Genomic DNA, 24,452 nt, shown 5'->3' on the forward strand with positions numbered 1-24,452 from the left:
ATACACATATATCTTTTAGATTTAATTTCTTTACAAAATTTTGGATCAATATTTTGTATTTAAGTAACATGTTATATATAATATTAAAAATATTTATCTTTAATATATAACTTGACTAATAAGTCGTATTTTTTCCTCGAAAAAAGTATATGCACATGTGCAAAAAGATCTCTTTTTATAACTAATAAATTTTATCGTTTCAAATACAGAGTTATAAAAAATATGTATAAAATGCCAGCAATATAACGTATTTTAATGAAATATTTTTAATACAATTTTTAATAAAAAATATTACAATTTCATGTGTCAACATTTGTACCGGGAATGTTATGATAACTTGATGATTAAGATACATCAAGCGTGCTAAAAAAATCAATATATATAATCATTGAACTGACATTAAAAGTCTCTTTGAAAAGTAAAATGTCACGTGTGTGCCTCCGTAATTACTTGTATGCGCGACTAAATCCGAATTTTCGCTATATTGTTAGCTACATTAGCGAAATCGGCTTAAGACCCTTGTGGTACCGACTCATGCGGATAAAAGGAGCGAAACACGAAGTTGGAATTCTGTCGATACAAAATTCCTTGGCGCGTGTAATCGCGCGCAAGCTTATTCTCGTCATCTTTGCGAGCGTTAATATCCTCTTCCGTTTTCGCGAACTTTACAAGCGTGTTTCAAGATTCGAGGCGAAATTACGCATAGGGACGGGTCGCGAAACGAACTTCCGGAATCTTCTCTAGACAGAGCCCGGAGGAGGATAATTACCTTTTTCACTGTAATTTAGGAGCGTAAGGCGGTATACGGCCCGTGAATTCTAATCTGAAAACATAAAATTACGTGTTTTAAATGTTGAATAATTTTTTTATTCATTTTGCATGTCGACATCACACGTTTGCGTTAATTAGCCGATGTTTTTGTTATAATGTTTGTCTTTTAAAATTTTAATTTTTGTAATGAATAATTTTATATTTTTAAAGCCTGTTTTATTTGCATTTGTAAAAACTTTAAATGTAGATTATACGATGGAATTATTATGTGAAATAACAATTTCTCTCTATTAAACATGTATACAATAATTATAATTCGTAGATGATTATCAATACATTGATATGATTCCATAAAACGTTACTTGAATTTAACAATTTTATTTATAATAATAATAAATAATATTCCCCTATATTATAATTGTATTGTAATAATAATAATAATAATAATAATAATAATAATAATAATAATAATAATAATAACGCATTGATATTATCCGTAATATAATAGTTTATTGGTAATATAAAGATAGAATAATATACATAATATACTAATAAATATAATATTACATTTCGTAAAAGTGTATATTAATTTTTTTTCGTTTCGAAATTCTTTTGAAAACAAAAGAGCAATATCGGAGAAATACTTGGGGGCGAAAAAAAGACGTCGGGGCTTGAGGTTAACGCGAAATCGATACGTGCATCGCTCGTATTTTGGGGATGATGCCAAGATATGTCGCCGTAGAAACCATTAGGCCGCTGTCCTCGTAAGGCGCGCGTTCGTGTACCTCGTATGTAAACACGTTGCAGTCTATGCACTATGCAGTCTCAGTTAAGAGGGGAAGTAACGGAAGGGATTATCGAATGGGCGAGAGCGGGTACAATAGCGGAGCGGGACGGGGAGCTTAGCAAGGATGCGTCGCCGCGAATGAGGCACAGGATGGTGCTAATGAGACTCGTTTCTGTACGCGTGAAACAACGTACGCTTTGTCAACGAGAGAGAGAGAGAGAGAGAGTGTGTGTGTGTGTGTGTGTGTGTGTGTGTGTGTGTATGTGTGTGTGTGTGTGTATGTGTATTTTGTGTAGTTACATAGTACAAGAGCTCTTAACGATCCTTTCGTCATCGATCGTCTAACGCGTTATCCTTTGACGTAAAGCGACGCGAAAACTGCTCCAGAACATCGCTCTTTGTTAAATTGAAAATCTGTTTGCGAAAGAAATACCTTTATCGGATATTTAGCCTCATTTGTTCATCGCCGATGTCATTTTATTTTACAACAGCTACGAAGAAATATGGCGTTTAACTGATACATCCTAAACCGCGTCCACGGTTCCATAACTCGAAAAACCTTGCCAAGTCCTTAGAATTGAATTAACCGTTAGAATTATGTCATTTCCTGAACTATCTCTCGTCATCGTGTGCTTTTGCTGTTAAGGGGATTAAAGTGAGATGGAGTTGGGGCAGTTAACGTTTACGGACCGAGTCGTTCTTCGAGATGGTCGGTTATCTCTCTCGATTCCCCCTCAGCGAATTTCGCCGACGAAATTCCAGATTGCCGTCGCTGTCGTCATGGCTAGCATCCGACGTCGTTTCTTGCGATGAAACGACGGAGGATCCCGATGAGTCAGACGGAATCACATCAAGTCGGAAAGGTCGATGCGAGGGAGCGAATGAGACAGAAAAGAATAAGCATCCTTTTTCAGCTTGCGAATCGATGGGATGGGATTTTGTCCGGGATTTACGACGCGGTGTACATACATGCACCATCATGCACAGCCCTGGTCTGGCTCCATCGTTCTACGTTCGCTACAGATATTATTTGCCATTCTCTTTCCCTCTAATTAGACCGCGTCTGAGATGTATACGCGAACGAGAGCTTTTGGAATTTATCACGACACTGTGGCGTCTCGCTAAAAATACCTCTGAAAAGCTTTTCGCAGTCAGGAAATAGCTCGTAAACTTTGTCGAGACGAACTTCCTTACGTTGTTTTATTTATGCAACGTACACGCGCGCATTAAATCCGATAAATCATTAAATAAAATAGACAAAGTTACATAAATAAATTAATTATATCAAGAAATTAATGCATACATGATTTGTTAGCCTCATATTTTAAAATTGTATTTTATTGCAGCATATTTTTAAGTAAACAAAAATATATTTAATCGAGAGATATTGAAATAATTATGCACGATATGAAATAATTATGAAACTTGATATGCCAGTATTTTATTTTGATTTATTATTCCGATTAAAAAATATCACGTTTATTATTAAAATCAAAATTGTTTAATAATATTCAAAAATTATTATATAAATCTTTATTTAAATTTAAATATCTCTCTTCCTTTTATTCAAATTTAAAACACGTGGATTTGCAAAGGAACAAATATATACGATCGTCTGACCAAGCGCGGTTTGTATCACTTACGGCGAGCGCTGTTCGCTCTGATCGCAATTACGGCTGTACTACTTAAGTAAAGTAGTGTGTCCGGTAATATGTATGCCGACCTCGACTACTTAAATTGACTACTTTCATCAGCAATGCAATCGAGCGTTTTTTTCTCTGAATATTCTTTTAACGAGATATTTTTTTCTGTAAAATAAAACTCATTTTGATACTGTCAATTTAATGAAATATTGAATATTTCGATGACTTCGCTCGATGGTGATAATTTTCTAATATTTTTTTATTTCTTTATTACATGCTATGTGACAAAGATATATTAGATGCTACAATGACAAGGATATATTAGGATCCAATAAATTCCAATATTAAATTTAAAAAAAATTGCAACACATTCTTATATTAAAAATAAATCTTATTTCTCATTTGACTATTTTTAGAAAGTAGCGTAACTATTTTTGAAAGATACAAATGTCAAAATAAAATAAATTTTAAATTCAAATCACTGTTTCAAATTAACTCTTCTAAAATAAATGGCTTGTGAGATTTTCGCGGTAATATCGGACTTTCGAAACATGAATAAATTTAACTAAAGCCAACTGCTGATTCTAACGTCTATGTTTTTCCGCAGGTGGAGGAGATTCGCGAAATGATAGATAGGATCCAGACGAATGTGGAAGATGTGAAGAAAAAGCACAGCGCCATTCTCTCCGCGCCGCAGACCGACGAAAGTGAGTTTAATTTATCATCTGGTATTACTTATTCTAGCGCAAGTACGTGCATACTACTCTCTCGCGAAACTACCAACGAGCTCCATTCGGGTCTTTGGGTTATATCCCGAAGACAAAAAGCGTTTAGCGTGAAAATGGTCTCATTTACGGAAATTTGTCGTCGTATTCAACGATCGATTGGAGGATTAAATCAAACGACAAGCGGCTTGTTTAAATATTAGCGCGTCGTATACATTAATAATGACGCCTCTGTTTACTTGATTATTTCGATTATCTCACTATTATATCACGATCAATCGCCCTCATTTATATTTGACAATTATTTTGCCGATGAATCTCAGTATTCGCTCTCTCTCGGGGATATCGATCAGAAGCGAGGAAAATGTTTGGGTCGATCCTCCGAGATGAACCAACACTTCGTTTCCAGGTTAATCGTTGATCCTTCGCGAAACTTCTCTTCCGTCGAAGGCTCGCTAGGAGTCAAATTCAAATTTGCTCACTGTACATAATTCAGGAACTTATCCGTCTTTCCCGGGGTCGATTTACTCGACACCGGCGCGCTTTCAAGTCGGTTGGTTGCCCTCGTTCCTCACCGGAATACTTACATCCCGCTCATCCGGACGTCGGTCCCTTGAATATTTCATTCGGCCGCAAATGCACGCGTTACTTGCCAAAAACCATTTATCGTGCACATATTGCGCCGAAATCCGATATTCCAGAGAGTGACATTTTATTATTGGAGCACAGTGACATGCTACGGAATCGTACGAGCTCCAAATATATCGTTGCATTTCGAACACTGGAAAAATTTGAGATTTATTGAATTTCAGATATATCGCAGGATTTGTAAATTTCTAATATCTAGCTAAAAACAACTTTAACTGATATAATTAACACGATTAGTAATTCAACTGCAATCCGAGAAATGAATTAAATAATAATTTCCATAAATATATATATAAATTTTTGCGTGAGTGGTAAGGATTGATCCGATGAGAAGGATGAAAAATTAGCAGCCATTGAAAAGACTGGCGAAATAATTTCATCGAGGGATATAATTACCCGTTTATAATTACCCACCGCGTATAATTACTCGTTGCAAATGATTCGGAGAATCCGATATATCGGCAGATTCACGCGATGATAATCGAGTCCCGATATTCCGATGAGCGCGACGCCGTCGAATTCAATAGCGAGAAATGCAATGCCAGGGGATCGGTTAAGTTTGAAAAGTGGCTGGTAGAGAGGAGAGGGTAAAAGGAGGAGTGGTCGTAGCACGAGAGAGACCAGGGTGCTCGCGAGAGGGTAAGAGTGGGTGGCAAATACGAGAGGTACTGCGGAGAAAAAGAGAGAGAGCGAGAGGGATATACACTGGCGGTAATCGTCCTTGCCCTGGTTGCCATTGTAGCTGCCAGCTGGGGTTGGATTGTCATTCCTTACACCTTTATCCCCTCGCGCGCTGCGGCATCAAACCCTTTGTTGATATGAATCGAATGCCAATGGATCTACCGCGGATTAATCGTTAATAGTACTTCCGCGAACTTCGCTTTCCGGGACGTCTTCTTAGGAAAGATTACGGATTACGTCCGTAATTAGACTCCGGGGTACTTTCGGAAAAATAAATAAATAAATCTTTATAAATTGTAAATTTAAAAGAACTTAACCTTGCAACCATTTCGATTTATGTATTATTGATTAATTCGTGGAGATATTACTGTAAAATTTTGCGTGTTAATTTTGCAATCGAATTCCAGATATTTAAATTATTTAAAATATTTATAGTAGCTTTCACATTGATAGAGAAATAATATATACATTGTTATAAAATCTAATATTAGAACTAATATTTTAATGATCGATTAGAGCTATCATTTTTTTACGATTTAAATATTGATAGATATAATAATTTATTTTATCATATACATATATAACACATTGCAAAGTTTTGATATTAACTTACAAAAAAATTAATACAAGAAGAAAAGGAGAATTATTTTGCGTATCGATTTGTACAGAAACTCGGACAAATGACAGAAATGCAGTATCTATCTAGTTTGTTCATAATTTCAAGCAAATAGATTAACCTACCGCAATCGAGGAGGATTAATATCCCGTTCGAGAGCAATGGCCATTAATTACTATTAATACCACGACTTTGCGCGCTAAAATTTCGCGGTGATTCAACCTGGCTTCCATTATTATTATTGCGCGTAATCTTATTCCGTCAATGTAATACATCTATATGTCGTATCGGTTTATTGTCGTAATAGTAGGACGCGCGTACTTCTATAGCTATCTATCTCTTTTCAACTTCGCTCTTTTGCCTGAAAAGTTTCGACGGTGAGGCAGCTAAGCCCTAGATACGTCAAAGAAGTTTCTCTCTCCGTCCGTGTGTAAGTACACGTATATAAATATGCACGTGCCTCCGGACACTTACGTTTATTGCGGCTTTTCGCAACGCGACTTAGTTGGGGCTTAAACGAAACAGCAGCTGGGAAAATGAGGACGCGTGTGACAGGACGCGCGTACGTCGGATAAGCTGCGAAATGCAACTCATAGCTCTCTACTCTCGATGCATAGCTACGCACAGAAATGTGTCAATTTATTTATAGCAGTGGCTTTCGCGCTGATCGCTGCGAAGACTTTTTTTCATAGCGCAAACGTATGGGATTATCTCGCGAGACGATGGGAGATCTTGTGGAAATTGAAAATCGCCGCAGGATAACTTTAGTTTTTATTTTTATGTAATTTTTATTTTAATTTTTTTCAATCTTTATTTACACCGCGTGCTCCAAAGTAAAAAGATATTTATTGCACGCATCTCTTTTTAAACTTGACACAAATATAAATAGAAAAATATACAAGATTATAAATAAAAATTGAAGCACGAGTCGAAAACGTAAAAGTACGTCGTAATAACAGGAGGATATATTTTTATTATTAGCACAAAGATATGATACGTAAGAAATTTTTTTCTAAACATTGCACAATTTTTAATTACTTCATTCAACGCCGTTGAAGAGATTTAATTCTGAAAGCGAGAAGCGCTCGTCGAGAAATACGCGAAAACAGTTCATAGCCGCGTACGTGAACGAGATGAAGATAATCGAGCCTCGTGCACGTCGATATTGTCACCGTTCGCGGCGATTCGATGGAAACGAGTTAAACGGTTTTAAAAACTGTGTCGCTGTGCCGAATGCCTCGTTAGAGGCGTGAAAGGGGGGGGGAGAGAGAGAGAGAGAGAGAGAGAGAGAGAGAGAGAGAGAGAGAGAGAGAGAGAGAGAGAGATAGAGATAGAGCACGGATTACGGACGATAATAACGACCTCGCGGGATCGGTGTTACACATTTGTTACGGCGGTTGCTTCGATAATCGATCGTTCCCACGTCATCGTTCCCACCGGAACTCCCCTATAATTTGCACGAAATTATTCGCGCGTTCGAATCGCCGCCGTCCGTATTTCCGCAATGCTAATGATGATATTCGTTAATGTCGCGCATTGTGCGCGTCCGACAAACGCTGATTTTAATTAGTAGCCTGCGCCTTGCGCCTCTCTCGTAATTTCGTCATCCACGTTGATTAACCTCGGGAGATCTTTCGAGAGAGAAAGACGGAGAGAGAGAGAGAGATCTGTTTATTTTCAGTAAAAATTTTACCGTGCAAATTTCGCCTCGTTTGCAATATTGATGATTTTTCTTCTTGTGACAGTCATATTACATATAACGTGCAATTATCGATGTTTGCAAAAATTTCCAGCACATATTTCTACATTACATATTTCTCTCGAGTCAGATAAAAGCGATATTTGAACGGTTTTATTATTCATGGATCATTTGAGTGCGAAAAACACTGGATGCTGGTAATTATTGTCGCTTTCGAAAAAAAGCAAGAAATGATTGAAATAACGTACAGAAAGCGCGAATTTTGATATAAATCGTCGCTCGAAACAATTACGTTACATCGTGAAGATAAAAAATTCACAAAATATACCTTGCGATATGAAGAGATTCCTCGTTCCCGAGCAATCATCGTCTCACAGCCGCGTTTCCGGCGCAAAATCAAGCAACTCTTTCTCACGACCTGCAATCGTAAAGAGTCATCGTCCCGACTGCGTTCAATTTCCCGGCGAGAGAGAGAAGTCGCACGATTTTATGCAAATAGCGTTCCCATTATCAGAATCAATCGCTACTTGTACATTCGACGGGGCATAATTTGTATTATCAAAATATAAAGTTTTAAATTTTGTACCCCTTCGCCGATTATTCAAAAACTACCCCCGACCCTCATCAGTCTCAGAAATATGATACTCTATCCTATCGGCAGAATACACACACAACATATCATACAATTTTTTAAATTTCATATATGTTTCAAATTCAGATATCTTTTCAGTAAAATTATAACATTCTTATTAGTAGTACAAATTAGTACAAATTCAGTCTGTTATATTTCTGTACTTGATTTTCTTTTTTTCTTTTTTTTTTATTGTGGTCCTGCTGGCTTAATATTAAGGTGGCAGTGTCACAATTTTTTTCAAAATTGCACAAGGTACAAAATTATTATTAGTGGTACAAATTAGTACAAAATAGGTACTAAATAATTTAATAGGTTTGGTTTGATTTTGCTGATTTGGTTCTGCTGGCTTAACAGAGGTAAAAATGTCGGAACGATACTCCGCGTATGCTAATGTTACGGCACCGGTAGATGTACGCGTATCACCTGCCGATGCCGCTAAATAGTATATTACGAGAATAGTCCTGCGCTAAAAATAGCCTGAAAAGTCAGCGCGATGGAGAGGCACTCGAGTTACTCGATGCCGCTCATCGATCCAATCTCGTAACTGCCAGCTGCTGTGTATCAGCAACGGACGAGAGCGTTTCTAAGCCGGCAATCGCGCGAAAAAGAACGGACCTTTGCGTGGAGATTCATTTAGACGGAACGGTTCTTGACACGAGGACCGATTGTGACGTATCCTCGTCCGGTTCATATGACATATTTTCCGTGCGAGTACGTCGAGGACTCGTTGAGATCGCAAATATCTGTCAATTACATCGACAAACCTAGACAGAAATGTGTGAACGCGTATCCCGAGTAGTGTCATTGAGTATAATGTATAATTTTGAAAGAGAAAGATTTATTTCTTCTTTGAGTTTTTCCCCCTTCTAAACAGAACAAGCGAAATCTCCGTGTTCTTATCGCCAGATGCACTTGTTTAATCCTCATCTTCTGTTTGACATTGCACCGAACCGATCAGCCACGGACTTTCTTCCGAGTAAAATAGGTTTAGTCGGCTAGGGTTAACGTAACCTGCAACAGGTTGACGTTGATGGATAGCAGGGCTTAGTGACTGTTGTACATCCCTTTACAAGCCTTTTGCAGAATTTTCCCATTTACTTTATTGAAAAATTCACCTGCCATAGAGAACGAAACAAGATCCGTTAACATTTGATTAGAATGTCATATTAAAAATGTTTGTCGGAATATCGTTATGATTACATACTCTATAATTATAGATGCATATTAATTATTAAATAAATATTGCAAGCATCTCCAGCGAATATATTGCAACAGCAGTTCTCCCTGTGATTTATATATGAAAAAAGGACATATATAATGTATCACAAAATTGATACGATAATATGTCAAAGAGAATTTTAACTTTTGATATAACATACGTGCATTAAATGCGTATTATTATATTCAAAAATATTCCTAGAATATGAAACGAGGCAAATTTCACAAACATCGACATGAACCAACATGAACATTAATGTAAAAACTGAACGTCGATACATGTATTTGGCTAGAAATAAACTTTAACATCGATACGTTTGGAGCATTTGGAACGGAACGGCTATCATCTTGCGGCGAGCATTTGTGCTGATATGACACCATTATACCTCGCTGTCTGTCAACATGGCAGATTCAGGCGCGACAGTTATATCGTATGCGACAAATTGCCGTGCCAAGCTCAGACGGATAATTCATGCTCGACGCCACCGGGTTGGTTCTGGCACGACCTCCTGGAGGACTCGGTTTAATCTTGTGTACGAGAGAATTGCACGCTATTCCAACATGTTACGTGCGTGAAGGAATTCACGGGGGATTTGCCACTTGTGAAAAACATTAAATCCATTTGATGGGAATTTCTCTCCTAAACTAAAAAATTGCAAAATAATTCGCTTTGATACGATGGAAAAATTTCTTCCGCATATTTCTCAATCTGCGATATAATAAGAATTGGAATATACAATTTACATATTTAATATTTACTATTTTAATTTATAGAGTCCATTAAATCGATTTTCAACATTCGATATAAAATTTCGGTTATGATATAATTTAAAAAATAAAAGTTTTTTTTTTTTATATTTACATACAATTATACAGAATTATTGAATAATAAATATAGAGGGGAAAGGATTTCCTTTTTTCGAAAATTATCTCGAGACGTATGACGAGAATTTCGGTAGTATGAGTATTGTATCAATTTTTCGACGCGCGAATAAATTTCCAGAAAGTTTTGAACGTATGCAGGGCACGTGTGAAATACTGCTGTGAGAAGCTGCAATATACATTACATCCGGTTTTTTTATTTTCACGACATCGCGGCAAATGTTCGTCGTGTCTGCATTTTTATTCGGGAATGTAAATTTTTCGTTTACGTTTTACCAACGCGACGTGTTACAATCGAAGTGAGAAAGGCGCGCATATCGAAAAAGCCGAATTGGAATTCACAGTGAGTTATATCGCGTCGCAATCAATTAGAAGGCCGGGAAAAATTTATATTTTATTTTTCCACCTTTTTTTACACTACATGTACGCGAATTTAAGAGCGTTCGGAAAGGAAATAAATAGAGAACTAAAAAATAACTGCGTTACATAGCGTTAGAGTAGTGCTTCTGAAGAGTAATTTCTTCAATTTTTAGATGAAAAAGTGTCGATACGTGCAATCGGGGAAAAAAAGGGTAATTGATCGCACGACATTTTTTTCGTCGCGCAGATTACATTCTCACTAGATGCGACAGGTATTTTTTGTCCGTCTTACAGGGAACAGCTATTCACAGGCATACGTGCAGGCATATCTGAAGGCAGCTTATTATTATATTTCCCGGCGACGGTGCTCAAGCTTCTCTCACGTATGAAGGAAACGAAGTTTGCTGTGGGGTTGAAGCACGAGGCGCGCTGACAAAAGAATCGTTTTAACGCGTGACACGGAGCGACATTGTAATTTTTTATCAGACTTTTACATCGGAGCTCCATATGCCGCGCACAAATGCGTCGCGTCGACGCATTGCCATTTTGCGCGACGGGAGAATTTCATTTTCCGGCGAATGTGTCGTCGAGACGAACGGAAATTCCCTCCTGGAATTCCCTCTTGGATCGAAAACCTTTGAGAGGTCCTGTAGTTAGGCTTTTATACACCGACAAAACGTCGCAACGTCGCTCCGAAGAGTAAGGTGCCGCCAACGTAATTAATCTTTAACCCCTTTAGGAAAGAGAGAGTTACGACATTGCCTCTAGAACCGCTTCCCCTTCATCGTCCTTTAATCTTAAGTAAATAATGTTCATTGTTGTATCGTGGGGATATATTGGGATGTTAAAGTAGTCGAGATGACAAAATTACTTATCTCGAATTAAAATTTCTTCGACAAATTTGATGATTTTTCCTCTAGCGAAATTTTCATGTAACACGTGTCTCTTAACTTTCGATTAACTTTCGAGATTACAAATTTATATGTAAATAAAAATTCTGTTAATTTACAAAGTTTACTTAAAATTACATCAAATGAATTTCTGTGGTATATTCGTATTATTTTATAATTTAATAATATAAGGATATATGTAGATCCATCCACGCATGTACAATTGTTAATAATTTTTTTTATAAAACTATATATATATATTTTTTATATTTATATTTTTATTAAGAGAGATTGGTCAAAAAAATAGATCTACCGAAAAAAAGAATTTTATATAGCACGTTATATAAGCTACCATGTCCGAGACAGCATACAAAATTTGACAGATACAATATATAACGGATAATATTTTTCGATCGACTTCACGGCTGTTTAAAAATCCATCCGGTAAAAATGGCAGGATAAAACCGCGAGACAGATTTGTCAGCGGCTGTCACGGTAACGAGCAAATCGATACGTTCGAAATCGAAGTGCTCGCCATAAAGCAAAAGCGCGTTCTTCGGCAAAAGCATTTCGCTGATTCCATAATAATAAGTGGCCATAAATCGGTAAAATATATCCCATGTCGCGAAATATATATATATATATATATATATATATATATATATATATATATTTTAATTATTTCTACAAAGCGAGATGTTCTCTCTTTCTCTCTTTCGCTTTCTGTACTTCTTATATACTTCTGATATACAGTGTCGACGAATCGATTTCCGTTCGTGATGTCTGATTAGCGTTTCGAGATGATTACGAAGAGCTGATTGATCGACTTCTTTTTTTATCACTATTCCCGACAAGAAATTGGCTTTTGCCATTGACATCTGCTACACCGACCGGAACTGATCATCCCTCGATCGTTGACAGAAACGACATCGAATTACCCGCAAGACGTAGTGGCCTTATTTGAGTCGGTCTCACAAAAACGAAGAAAAGGAATCGAGATACTTTCAATAGATAACACGAGATACCAAAGAAAATGATAAAAGAGAGATCGAAAGCAGAGGGATGCCTCTTCCGTTAAAAATCGTCGCTGCAAAAGAAAAATCACGGAGGACTCCAGTTTAATTAAGCGTCATTAATTAACGCCATGAGCAAAACAATATCTCGCGCGTACCTTTCTTTTTCATTTTCTTCCCCCCTTTTCCATTCTCCACCGTTATAATACAACACAGTTTCATAAATGCGATTACTGGATTTTTTTTTTGTTGACTAAATTTATGTAATTTAGCCGCGCGACGCGGTTTCCACCGAGAGATGTAGCCGTGGTATGCAAATGAGAATGTCTCCCGCACGAATGTGTACACCTGCAGACGCAGTAGCATTTGCAACAACGCAACAATAACCGTTGTTCCGCGTTCGTTCCGCGGAATTCAGCCAAGGTTGTAACGAGCGACTGGCAGCTTGAGCTAATTTGCGTGCGACGTGAGCGAAGTTTACCTTCGCGCACAATTAGGTCGTCCTCCTCGTTGGAGCTGCAAGTTAGGCACAATGTCGCATGGCATGTATGCGAGGGCTGCCGGCTCTGCTCGCGTCATTGTCGAGCGTATAATAATTTAAATGCCCGTTATCGATGTGCCTGTTCGTGGCCCTACGCAATGAAAGAGCGTGGGAGGACGAGGAAGTTAAAAATAGCGCGTTTTTCTCTCGAGTCGCGTCGAAAAATATCGAGTGCCACGTTTAATAACGCGCTCTGACGCGCGTGCGCTCTAATTTTCATCGCGGTTCATCAATTTACGTTCTCACTTATATGATTAAAGTAAAGTTGAGAGCATCGAAGATGTTGGATAGGTTCGTAATTTCATAAGATCCATCTTGTGTCGATGCGCGTCTCAAATTATCGACTTTTCCCTCGTATTCAATTTAGGATTATTTTTATTCTAAATTTCTATTCTCTGTTTTATGAAATATAATTTGTGACAAGCGTGAAATAACAAGAAATTCTCTCTCTAAATCGATATATCGCTTATGTGAAATTATTATTATCTGCCGAATATTGATTTTTTTTTGGTGGCAGCTACTAAAGCTACTTCAATAAAACTATATTATGCTATCAAATAAATAATAAAATCATTGATACAATTTTGTAGAAACGAGATGTATTAGCCGGCGCAAATTCCTAATTAAATTGCAAACGCCGTGATTTTGAGAAAACATAACTTCCTCAATCTCACGCGCGGCTGCAATTTCGGGTAGATGTGGAAGGAAATATAATCACACACAGACGGGGAGACTCGCTGGATTGTCGTAATGTCGTCGCAGGCACATCTCTCCGATCGTCTCTCGTCTAAAAAAATATTTCGTCGGATCGACTAGGGTGTTCATTCGCGATAGTCATCCTTTTGGCGGTTATCGTAGCCTTACAGGAGACAGCCTCGCGTTAAGGAGAATCTAAACGACGTCGTAGAAACACTCGAGAGAGAGATGTCACACGTTCATTTCGAGCTATCGGCGAATATTGACGTTTCCAAGTAGAAAAAACGTTTCTATATTTCCCTACGGATCGTTCATAAAAGTCTTTATTTTTATCAAAGATAGACACAGATGGACTTGATTTTCTTATTAAGAATTAGAGCTTGATCGCGAATTTGGCAAAATTAAAAATTTTTATATCAATTATCAATTATTTTTATATCAATTTTTATATCAATCTTAATATCAATTTTCATGCTTGATTGTTTTGATAATTAATATCATATTTTGAAAAAAAAGAAACATTAGATTACGTCGTCCTTTGAAACGAATGGTAACTAGTAATGAAAGATAAATTTTTTAGAATAATGTATAGCGAAAAAGATAAGTGAAAAGAATTATCTCAAGCTAGCTTACTCGAAGAGAATTATGTTCGATGTTTAATTGGAAAGGAATTCTCTATTATAAATTATTAATCAAATAAGCAATCGATAAATTCAATCGATAGATTGCTTGCAGCTAGAAAAATGTTACAATCCTGGATAAGAAGATAGATTGCTAGAAAAATGTTGCAATCCTGGATAAAATACTAGAATTGGCTAATAAGAAACGTTTTCTTGGCATAATGTAAGACCTTGTATTTCTTCTTGAGCATTTGTTAGTTTTGTTCTACCTCGCTTATTGTATTCATCAAATATTACATTTTCGGATTTTCGCTTATTTCTGTTTTTGCGAAAAATTCTCTCAACAACAAAAATTCTATATTGTTGAACGATGTAAAAAATTATATTCACAGTAATTCTCAGATTTAATAAACCTAATAAATTCTAGAAAAATAAAATCTTTTAGTGACGTAAAAAATTAAGATTGTCGATCAAAACGATATATATGTATATAATTAAAATATATATAATATATATTTAATTGAAATATATATCTATAAAAAGAGGGATGAGAGAGATTTTTAAAAATATATCTATAAAAATATCATGTTTAAATATTATTCACACGAACTTTCTACATAATCTAATAAAATTTTCGTGGCAATTAATACACTGAAAGTTAGTTCTCCAGAGAGATTTAATTATTAAAAGAGAGTTAATTGTTAATTTTTATTAAAAGGGAAAAAAGAAATATAGAATTTATTCTTTTATATTTTTTTATTAAATATACTTTATTAATTTCTCTCTCTCTCTCTCTCTCTCTCTCTCTCTCTCTCTTTCTGCTTGTGGCCGCTGATAACATTCTAGGATATATTAGGACAGGTTGAATTTTTCTCCTTATTAAGAATACATGTATCAAAATATGTTTAATTTATTCCAATTTTTCTCAAAATATATATACAGTGTGTTCGACATGTTTGATGATTTTTTTGCGAAAATATCAATTTGTCAGTTGATGTAAGAAGGTTGGTCATGAATTTAGAGCCGTCTCGATCATTCGTCGTCCTTTTTTCTTTCTTTCGAGTTGATCGCCAATACGACAGAAAAGATAAGAACGAAAAATGTAAGGCTGTCTCGATAGAAATGGCACAATCTCGGCTTCGTTGGTCTTGCGTCATTATATAACACCATCGATAGACGGGAAATGTTTTGCCAGTTTGTTCGTTCCGACGTATCGTGGCTCGTGACCGTCGATATCTGTGATAATAGTCGGTTTTGCTATTTAACTGATAATATAGCTTGTAAAGTATTGATCGAGAAAAAATTCTACTTTCCAGTCTTTGCGCATCTCGTGCATTAGCGTTTATCTCATGGCGTTTAAATAATCGGTTTTGCTTGCACTTATGCGCTAATGTGCAATGCATTCAGAACGAATGCTAACAATAATACGAAATGCCAAATGGTAATTAGAAACATTCAATTTAATCTCTTTCATTAACAATCAGTAAGAAATCGAGAATTATCGTTTAACACGTCTCGTCTAAGCATCATTATTTGATATTATAACATAAAAATATTTAGACATAAAATTATTTAATTAATTTTTATTTAATTAATTTAATTAATTATTTATTTAATTTTGGACTTTTAATTTTAACTATAAATATGACAAATATATAAGTATCAAAAAAAATATAAATTTGATTTTAGGGTACATATTCTTTTGCAACATTAGTTTCGGATTACAATTTTTCAGAATTTTGCATACTATTCAATATTGAGAGCAAAAACATGTTAATAATACATCTTTTATTCCTCTTGAATTGGATTTGAATTAAGATTATATGATTCTATGCCGATTTGCTTCTGTGAAATGGGAAAAATATATTTTATAAAATATTGATTCAACTCCGAATAGAGAATAAAACAATACGTCATTTTAAAATCGAAACCATTTCTGATTTAATTGCGATTTAGTTTCTCGAAAATGAAAAAAATGTAGTTTATAAAATTTTCATTTAATTCCAAAGAGAAGAAATAAATAAATATTTATCATTTTTCTAAATATAAATATCTCTATGCATATTACATATAGTTTTCAATATAAGACATGCAATCTTTAAATATTATCAGTATTTTATACTCTATTATATGCAAAACTTTGTTGTCAAGATGGAATTTTTCAATCAACATTTTATTCCAGAATAAAATTTACATTTTCTTATTTCTTCTATTTTCTTATTTCGTTTAGAATAAAATTGCAATAGTATTCTATTCTCCGAATTGATTCTTTATATGATTGGATATGAAAATCGGTGAAGAAACAAATAAATTACATATGTTATGATTCGAATTGCTCTCAAATATCGAAATATTGCATATCAGCCTTATTTTACCTTATTAAACTAGATGCAGTTATGACTGAAGATTAATTATTTCCAATGACTCTTTTCATCCCACCGATATAGAGACTCACGTGCATTTTCCTCCACCTCGTTGCACCGCAAATGTGTTTACCTTTCTCTTCATTCGTTATTATTACACTGAACAGGAAATTGGAAGAAGTTCGTGCCCGCTTTAATATATATTTACTAAGCAAAATATCATGGAAGCGAAAGGGAAGAGACTCGAGGAAGATATCCGCAAGAATCAAAACACACGAGTAATTTAGTCGTACCTGCGTAGGTGCATGCGTGGGTGCATAGAAACATGTGCGGAAAGGGCGGAAAGTGTGATATTGCAGAATTGAGCAGAGGAGTCTACTGTAAATATCCGAGATGGGCGGGAGAGAGGACGAGCGAAAATTTATCAAGCTACGCATGATCTATTCTAGTGCGTATGCTGGCTGAATTACAAGCTCGTACGGTGAATTGATCCGTGGGGATCGGTTGAAAATTTTATGTTTTTTGAACGAAAAATAATTTCGAAATTTCGAGAGGGAGAAATAAATATTTTTGCAATTGCAAAAACAAGTTTACCAAGGCTTCGATATTAGTAAATATCTAGAAACGAATTGAAATAACTTAAATAAATATGTTTCACGTGAATTCATCTGTTTTGAAGGATTTATTTACCAAATGTGTGAAAAATCGATTTCTTTTATAAAATCAAAGAGCGCAATTTGAACTTGTTGTTTTTGTTATTTAGAGTTGGAATGGTTGTTGAGTGTGCTTGATAGCAAACTTCAAAAACAACTTTGAAACTTTGCAGAGATCAGGTAACAGAGATCAGTAACAAACATAAGTATCCGCAAACAGTGTGTAATTACGTACTACAGATATTTATTTTGCTGTATATTTGCTATATATATTTAATAAAATTGCAATACTTTTTTATTATTCTATTTTAATATAATTTTATCAAACAAAAAATTAAGATTAATTTGATTAGCAGGTTTTTTTTCTATACTTTGATTATAGGAATTTGAATGTAAAATCATACATGATTCAAGAAAATTTGACGTACAATAAATTACATATAAATAATAAAAAATCAATATTAAAATATTTAAATCATTGATTTAATTTTTTAACCGAGATAAACGTTGCATTTAGCGAATTATTGCATTTCTATTATAAGTAAATAATAATTATTTTAACAGAAGAATTTAGTTATTCAAAATATATAATCAGAAAGATTGATATACTCTCGGTTTTTCTATTTTTAACTAGATTAATATTATAATGTATTATTATTATTAATGTATAATGTTATTCAATTATTTTATTTTATTGTAATATATATGTATATCATATTTGTTAATCATACATGCATTAACAGACTTGCAAGTGATAATATTTGATATTTTATATCAAGAATATTTTATTATATAAATATTTTGAATTATAATTTTTGATCTTTTCACGAAATATGACTATTAATATTTTTGGTTTATAATAATGTGACCTATATCAGCTCTTTACGAACAAATTTAAATCAATATTGGATACGCATATAGATTTCTTTTATGCATAACCTTTCAAAAGATTGACTTTCCACATGTATTCTGTATTCTCTTTTTCCCGCTTACTGGAAAGAAAGATTGATACACTCTCGGTATTCATGCAAGATACATTTATATATCGGCAAAAGTATCGCTTTGTATTTTACGAATTCTGACTTTCGTCGATAAATCCACCTGGATTTCGTCATTCGTTTGCCTCTTCTTAGACCAGTACACCGAATTTTCTTCCACCTTTCCGAGAGAAAGTAGCACCATTGTAGTCGTGTGCGAAAAAGAAAAGACATTGATCATCGGCTTTTCATAGCGAAAACTATATTTCTCGATTTTGCTTCCATCTCTCACCTCTCTAGAGATGACAAAACAGCTTCTTTTGCGTTTCTCTTAAAAGTAATTTTTAGAGAAGAATAAAAAAAGAGGTAAAAAATCAACAGCTGATGTCCGTTTATAGACTCCATTCCCTGGAGCTAAGGAAAAAGCAAGAAAAGAATTGTTAATATATATAGGAGTTTCTTTCATATATATACCGTCTATAAGTAAGTTTTTATTAAAACTTACAAATGCTTAAAGATGAGTTTCTTTTCCGTCAACTAAACTTTAAGAAAATAGTAATTTTTTTTAATTACAAGTTCAAAAGGAATATAAGCAATTAATATTAGTAATTAAGAGATATTAGTAATTAATATTTAATCATAAATTCAAAAGAAATATTAGTAATTCATTTTAGTATTAAAATTATGAAAATTAGTAATTAAATATTAATTTAACAAAATTTTAATTCTGCATCTGTAAATAATTTTATTTCTACTAAAAAATTTTAGAGTTAGAAATAATTCTGATCTACAAGATCTTGGATCGCTATTGTGGATCTAACACATTTTACATTTTATATAGTTTATTATATGTTTATTATATTAGTTTTATATAGTTGTTTTTTTCGGCTTTTAAACTCTGGAAATAGTGCAAACATATCACTTTTGATCTTCCAATTTATTCTTTGATCTCGACACTTGTTGCCACCTATTGGGCGACCCTTCGTGCTTTTTTTCCGCTGCGTTGTACGAATTTGTTCACTCGACAAACAAAAAAAAAAACAGGAAGAGGAACTAGGGGATTTCGAGAGACTGGTCTCTCGGTCGGGCAAGTCGCATTAGGTTGAATTAGCTGCCAGCCAACTGTTGCTGATTCAATGTCCTCATCCTGCGAGCCGGCTCCTCCAATTAAGCCTTACCTATGTATCTATCCCTCGTCGACCTCGTCGCCGATACCAGCTCCGGAAACTCCTGGGAAATAATCGAGGGAAGCGCCCGGGAAAATCGGGCGTGGGATAGGGAAAGAGAAAGAGAGAGGAGCCGAAGGGCGAAGGTTGTCGATTCAGAAAATCGGGCACGTAAATTTCACATTGAATGTCTTCCGGTTTATTCTAATCACGAGCGTGCAAAAAATGATGAACGCGCGTTATCGCGCAATCGGATGTCGTCGATGAATTTAAAGTGAGCGCTTGCTGTTATCTTATCATAATGAGGAACGAAATGTCCCGTTTTCATTTAATCCGCCTCGAAATACTCGCGTAAATAATCGAGCAAAATAGATGGAACGTTATCAATTAAATTGCTGATTCAATATCGAATGTGACGTACGCTTTTTTTAGGATATCTTATGATCGAGATGAAGATATTTAATATTCATCACCTATTATATTATTACATAATTTCTCATTTTTTAATTATCTTTATGAATATAGTAATAAAATTATTAGCAGTGCTATAGAGATAACTTTTTTCTCACAATGGAATCTCATGAAAAATTCTATGAGCTTCAATTTTAATGTAAAACACATTTTCACTATTAATTCCATTTCGATATATTAGATGATCTCAATTTCTCGATTAATATATTCTAATTTGAAAATAATTGCTATAAAAGAATATGTTAAAAAATATATATATTATATAAAATAATGAAATGTAACATTTTTTACACATGTTTCTTTTATTAAGAAGATCGATGTGTCCATCATATATCTTCCAGTTTGAATCGACATCTCAAAATTTGGGGGTAAATGTCAAAAGATCACATACCAGACGATCTTTGCGGTTAACGTAGGTGTTATCATCCACGATATCGGAGATAGCGGCTGCAAGTTACAAATTGTACTCGATATGTATTAAATCGCGTGGGCGACGTCCTTGGCTGAAATGACTGAAGGGATAGCTGGTTAAGCGATCAGTCAGTCCGCCGTGACTCGCTTGTAAAAACGAATTACATCACGAGAAAAGCCTCTCGTCCGCGCTTTCGAGATTTATAATCCTCCTCCGCTTTAATAATCTCTATTTATTTTTTGTTCTCGCTCTCTCGAAAAAAAGACAAATGCACAGCTATAACCAGTTATTTTAAACACAAATATACATTTAAAGATACATTTATTTTGAATATTACAGTTATAAATTCGTGCTTATATTTACATTTGAAGATACATTTATTTTGAATATTATAGTTATAAATTCGCGCTTATATAGCAGGATTCGCTGAATAATTTACTGCATATAGATAATAGCACAACAAATCAGCTAATCGTTAGCCTTGTCCATCACAAACAGTAACTTAGAATTGTCTGTTTGAAAGTGTTCAAACTTTTTTATATTCAAGTTTACTTATAAAATTTTTTAATTTAAAATGTGTGATATTAAATGTGTATAACTTCTATTTCTGGATAAGAAATGCATTTCCATATTTCTTTATTTTTCCACTTTTAAGCAATATTCCTATTATTTCTTTACAGAATCAAAAACTTTTATATAGTATTTAAATATGCAAATTTGTGATGTTAATTAATCAATTTAAATAATACCTGCTAATTTCTAATATCGTCAATTATACATATCAACATATTTTTCAATGATACTTGTTAAATGCATCTAAAAGTAATAATAAATTAATAGTTAATAGTAAATTAGAAGATTCGCAAATTTTCAGAAAATTTCTCAAATATTTTTTTTATGTCTCTCTTTATTCTTTCGTCGAAATCCGTTAAAAGTCCACAAAGTCGTTTCATTGACTACATATTAGCCAATAAAATAGGTTGACCGGTATGACTATTTTTTGCGGTAACAAGTCAAAGATTGTGAATGGCATCAAAACCTTCGGGACCTTACATAGTATCGACATAGGGTGACTGCCTTCTTGGCGTTGCTTTGCGAGCTTCGGGCAAATCGGTCGGTGAGATTCTCTCTGTCGTACTATCGATCCTGTCCTCGAGGTGGGCGAGCGGTCGTCTCGTCTCTTATTTCAAGGAGCTTTCCTTCTGTATGTGCCATTCTCGGAGTGAACTTAACGCCTCCGCGCACAGTCTTCTCTGTGCATCTCTGAATTCGTCTCCTCTCACTCGTAGATACATCTATTTACGCTAGGCAAGCTTTCCTCAAGGATTCGAGATACAATTTGGAATCAGAATTGTTTATGAGTATAATGAGCATGTAGCACAATTACTTGTATTACAACAAGAGATTCTACTTCAACTTATTTTAAGTTGCGTTGTAGAAGATACTTTAATCTAATAATATGTCTCGATATTATAATTTAAGAGAAATTGACACCTATATTAATCAACGAGTTAGTTAGTATAAGAGATCAATTTTTTTTAATTAAAAAAATATCGAGATATCTTTTAATAATTTTTAAGATGTAAATGATTGCAACTTTTTGCATATTAATCCTGATTTTAAAATTATTATTGCGAATTAGTAAACAAGAATTATTAAATGATATCGAGTTATATTTTTATTTTTAAATTGTTATTATATATTTATTATTGTTATTATTGTGAATTAGTAAACAAGAGTTATTAAATGATATCGAGTATATATTTCACATATTAAATGTTAATACGTTACAGATTAAAATATCAATTCATTGATATTATCAAATTACCACACAAATATATTAATCTTTATCACTTAGCTTCTATATAAACTCAGTTATATTATTTATATTATTTATCGAAACAAGATTTCAGAAAAGTATCTCTCCGATCACGCGATCCGCCAGACATACTATTTCAACTTATTTTAAGTTGCGTTGTAGAAGATATTTTAATCTAATATGTCTCGATATTATAATTTAAGAGAAATTGATACCTATATTAATCAACGAATTAATTATTATAAGAGATCAATTTTTTTTAATTAAAAAATATCGAGATATCTTAATAATTTTTAAGATTTATTTTGTAAATGATTGCAACTTTTTGCATATTAATCCTGATTCTAAAATTATTATTGCGAATTAGTAAACAAGAATTATTAAATCGAATTATATCGAGTATATATTTCATATATTAAATGTTAATATGTTGCAGATTAAAATATCAATTCATTGATATTATCAAATTATCACATCAAATCTGTTAATCTTTATCACTTAGTTTCTATATAAACTCTCAGTTATATTATTTATCGAATCAAGATTTTAGAAAAGTATCTCTCCGATCCGCCAGCGTCCCAACTTTGAATTCCTTCTACAAACTTTGCGCATTTTCCGTATTCGTGGCTCAAAGTGGAATATCTCTCAACCAGTCAATGTGCAAGAGGGCGCATGGGTTTTTCGCTCTCGCAACGGCCGGAAAATCGTGTGTCGGCAAATAGGAGCGGAAGGATGATCCATGACAAGAGAAGGGTCCTCGCGCGCGCGTTTCTGCCCCTTTCTCTCTTTTCCGAGAGGGTAAAGCTCTGGGGGAGACTCCGCGAGAAAGATCCGCCCCCTCTCTCTCTCTCTCTCTCTCGTTTTCTCTCTGTCCGTTATCTATACTGCCTCCGCCACTTTTCCCGAGTAATCCCGCCACGTAAGCATAAAGCATAAAGGGCTTCGTCGGTCGTGGTGGTCGACAAAAGGGTACGGGTCAGTTGTGAGAGCGGATCGCAAACTTCTCCCTTTAACCGATTTCCTTTCTCTCTTCTGGTTTTCTCTCTCTCTCTCTCTCTCTCTCTTTCTTTTTCTCTTTCGAGAGGGAATCCTCTTCACCTACATTCGACAATTAGGAGAAAATTTACATTTCTCTTTTTGCCACTTTGCTCACAAAGAACGTGAAAGTCTTTGTGTCAGCGATCCGTATGTTTTAGCACCGATTATTTCATAATTCAATTTACACTCTCGCATAAAATGAATTTGCAAAAACACATCGCATCGCCATCCAAATGGTTATTTATATCTTATCGTGGATCTTCTTTTTTCTTTTTACGTATATGTTCAAAGTTTGATGTTAAATTAAACTTTATTTTTTATTACATTTTCTTCAAAAATGGATATATGAATAGTTTATAAAAGTTGTATTTTTATATCGATTTTTATTCTCGTATTTGCGCCTTTGATTGTTTTTACGGAAAGCTTCCTAGTTTCTCAAGACGGTAGGCAAGACGGATCGCCTGCAACTTGACACATTTCTCGGTTGAACAAGTAGTCTCCTCTCTGCAAAGATTGGCTGATTCGAAAGAAATCGAACGACATCACCTTTTTCCTTCCTTCCTTCAAGTACGAGGATGTGAAACTGTGCTTTATTTAGGTCGATAGATAGAGCGGCGACACACCCTCTGTCCACTGATCCTGCAGGATTGAAATTCGCCGCCGGCAGGACGCGCCTCTAAGAAAACGAAGGCTCGCTCTCGAGGGGGAATAGCACGAGATTTCGAGTCAGAAATTGGCGCAGGATATCGAGGAAAATGAAAGAAGAAGAACGACGATAGGCATCATGCGAGAAAAAGAGAGAGAGAGAAGAAGAAAAAGAGGCACGACCGGCAGCTAATATGCACTTACATTCGACATCCTCGGGGGAACTGGATTCAATTATTGATGCTCTAATGTATGACGTATATGCGTTCCTTACATCTCGCCCCTTCCGTATTGCATCCTTCCTATTTAGACAATCAGCCCACGCAATCGAATATCTATCGTTCAGAATCTCTTTTATTATCGAATTATTAGGCTGGAAAATGTAATTCTCGGAACGAGAAGAGAGGAAATCGCGAATCGATTTTTAGAAATTCATCGTCGTGGAATGTCATCTCTCTGTGTTCGGAGTGCATTCGAGTAATCC

General features: G+C 34.7%; 1 protein-coding gene across 6 annotated transcripts in view; it reads left to right on the plus strand.

The window, feature by feature from the left end:
- Nucleotides 1–24,452, plus strand: part of Syx1a (syntaxin 1A) — a 79,622-nt gene that overhangs the window by 13,211 nt on the left and 41,959 nt on the right. For all 6 annotated transcript variants that reach the window (XM_083100735.1, XM_083100733.1, XM_083100732.1 and 3 more), the window contains exon 3: nucleotides 3,809–3,908. In XM_083100735.1, the coding sequence (XP_082956861.1) occupies nucleotides 3,809–3,908 (100 nt within the window). The remainder of the gene's footprint in view (nucleotides 1–3,808; nucleotides 3,909–24,452) is intronic.

The sequence above is a fragment of the Camponotus vicinus genome, unplaced genomic scaffold (genome assembly GCF_025532165.1).
Source record: "Camponotus vicinus isolate PSW18456_S1 unplaced genomic scaffold, iyCamVici1.0 SCAF_5, whole genome shotgun sequence".
Classification (NCBI taxonomy): domain Eukaryota; kingdom Metazoa; phylum Arthropoda; class Insecta; order Hymenoptera; family Formicidae; genus Camponotus; species Camponotus vicinus.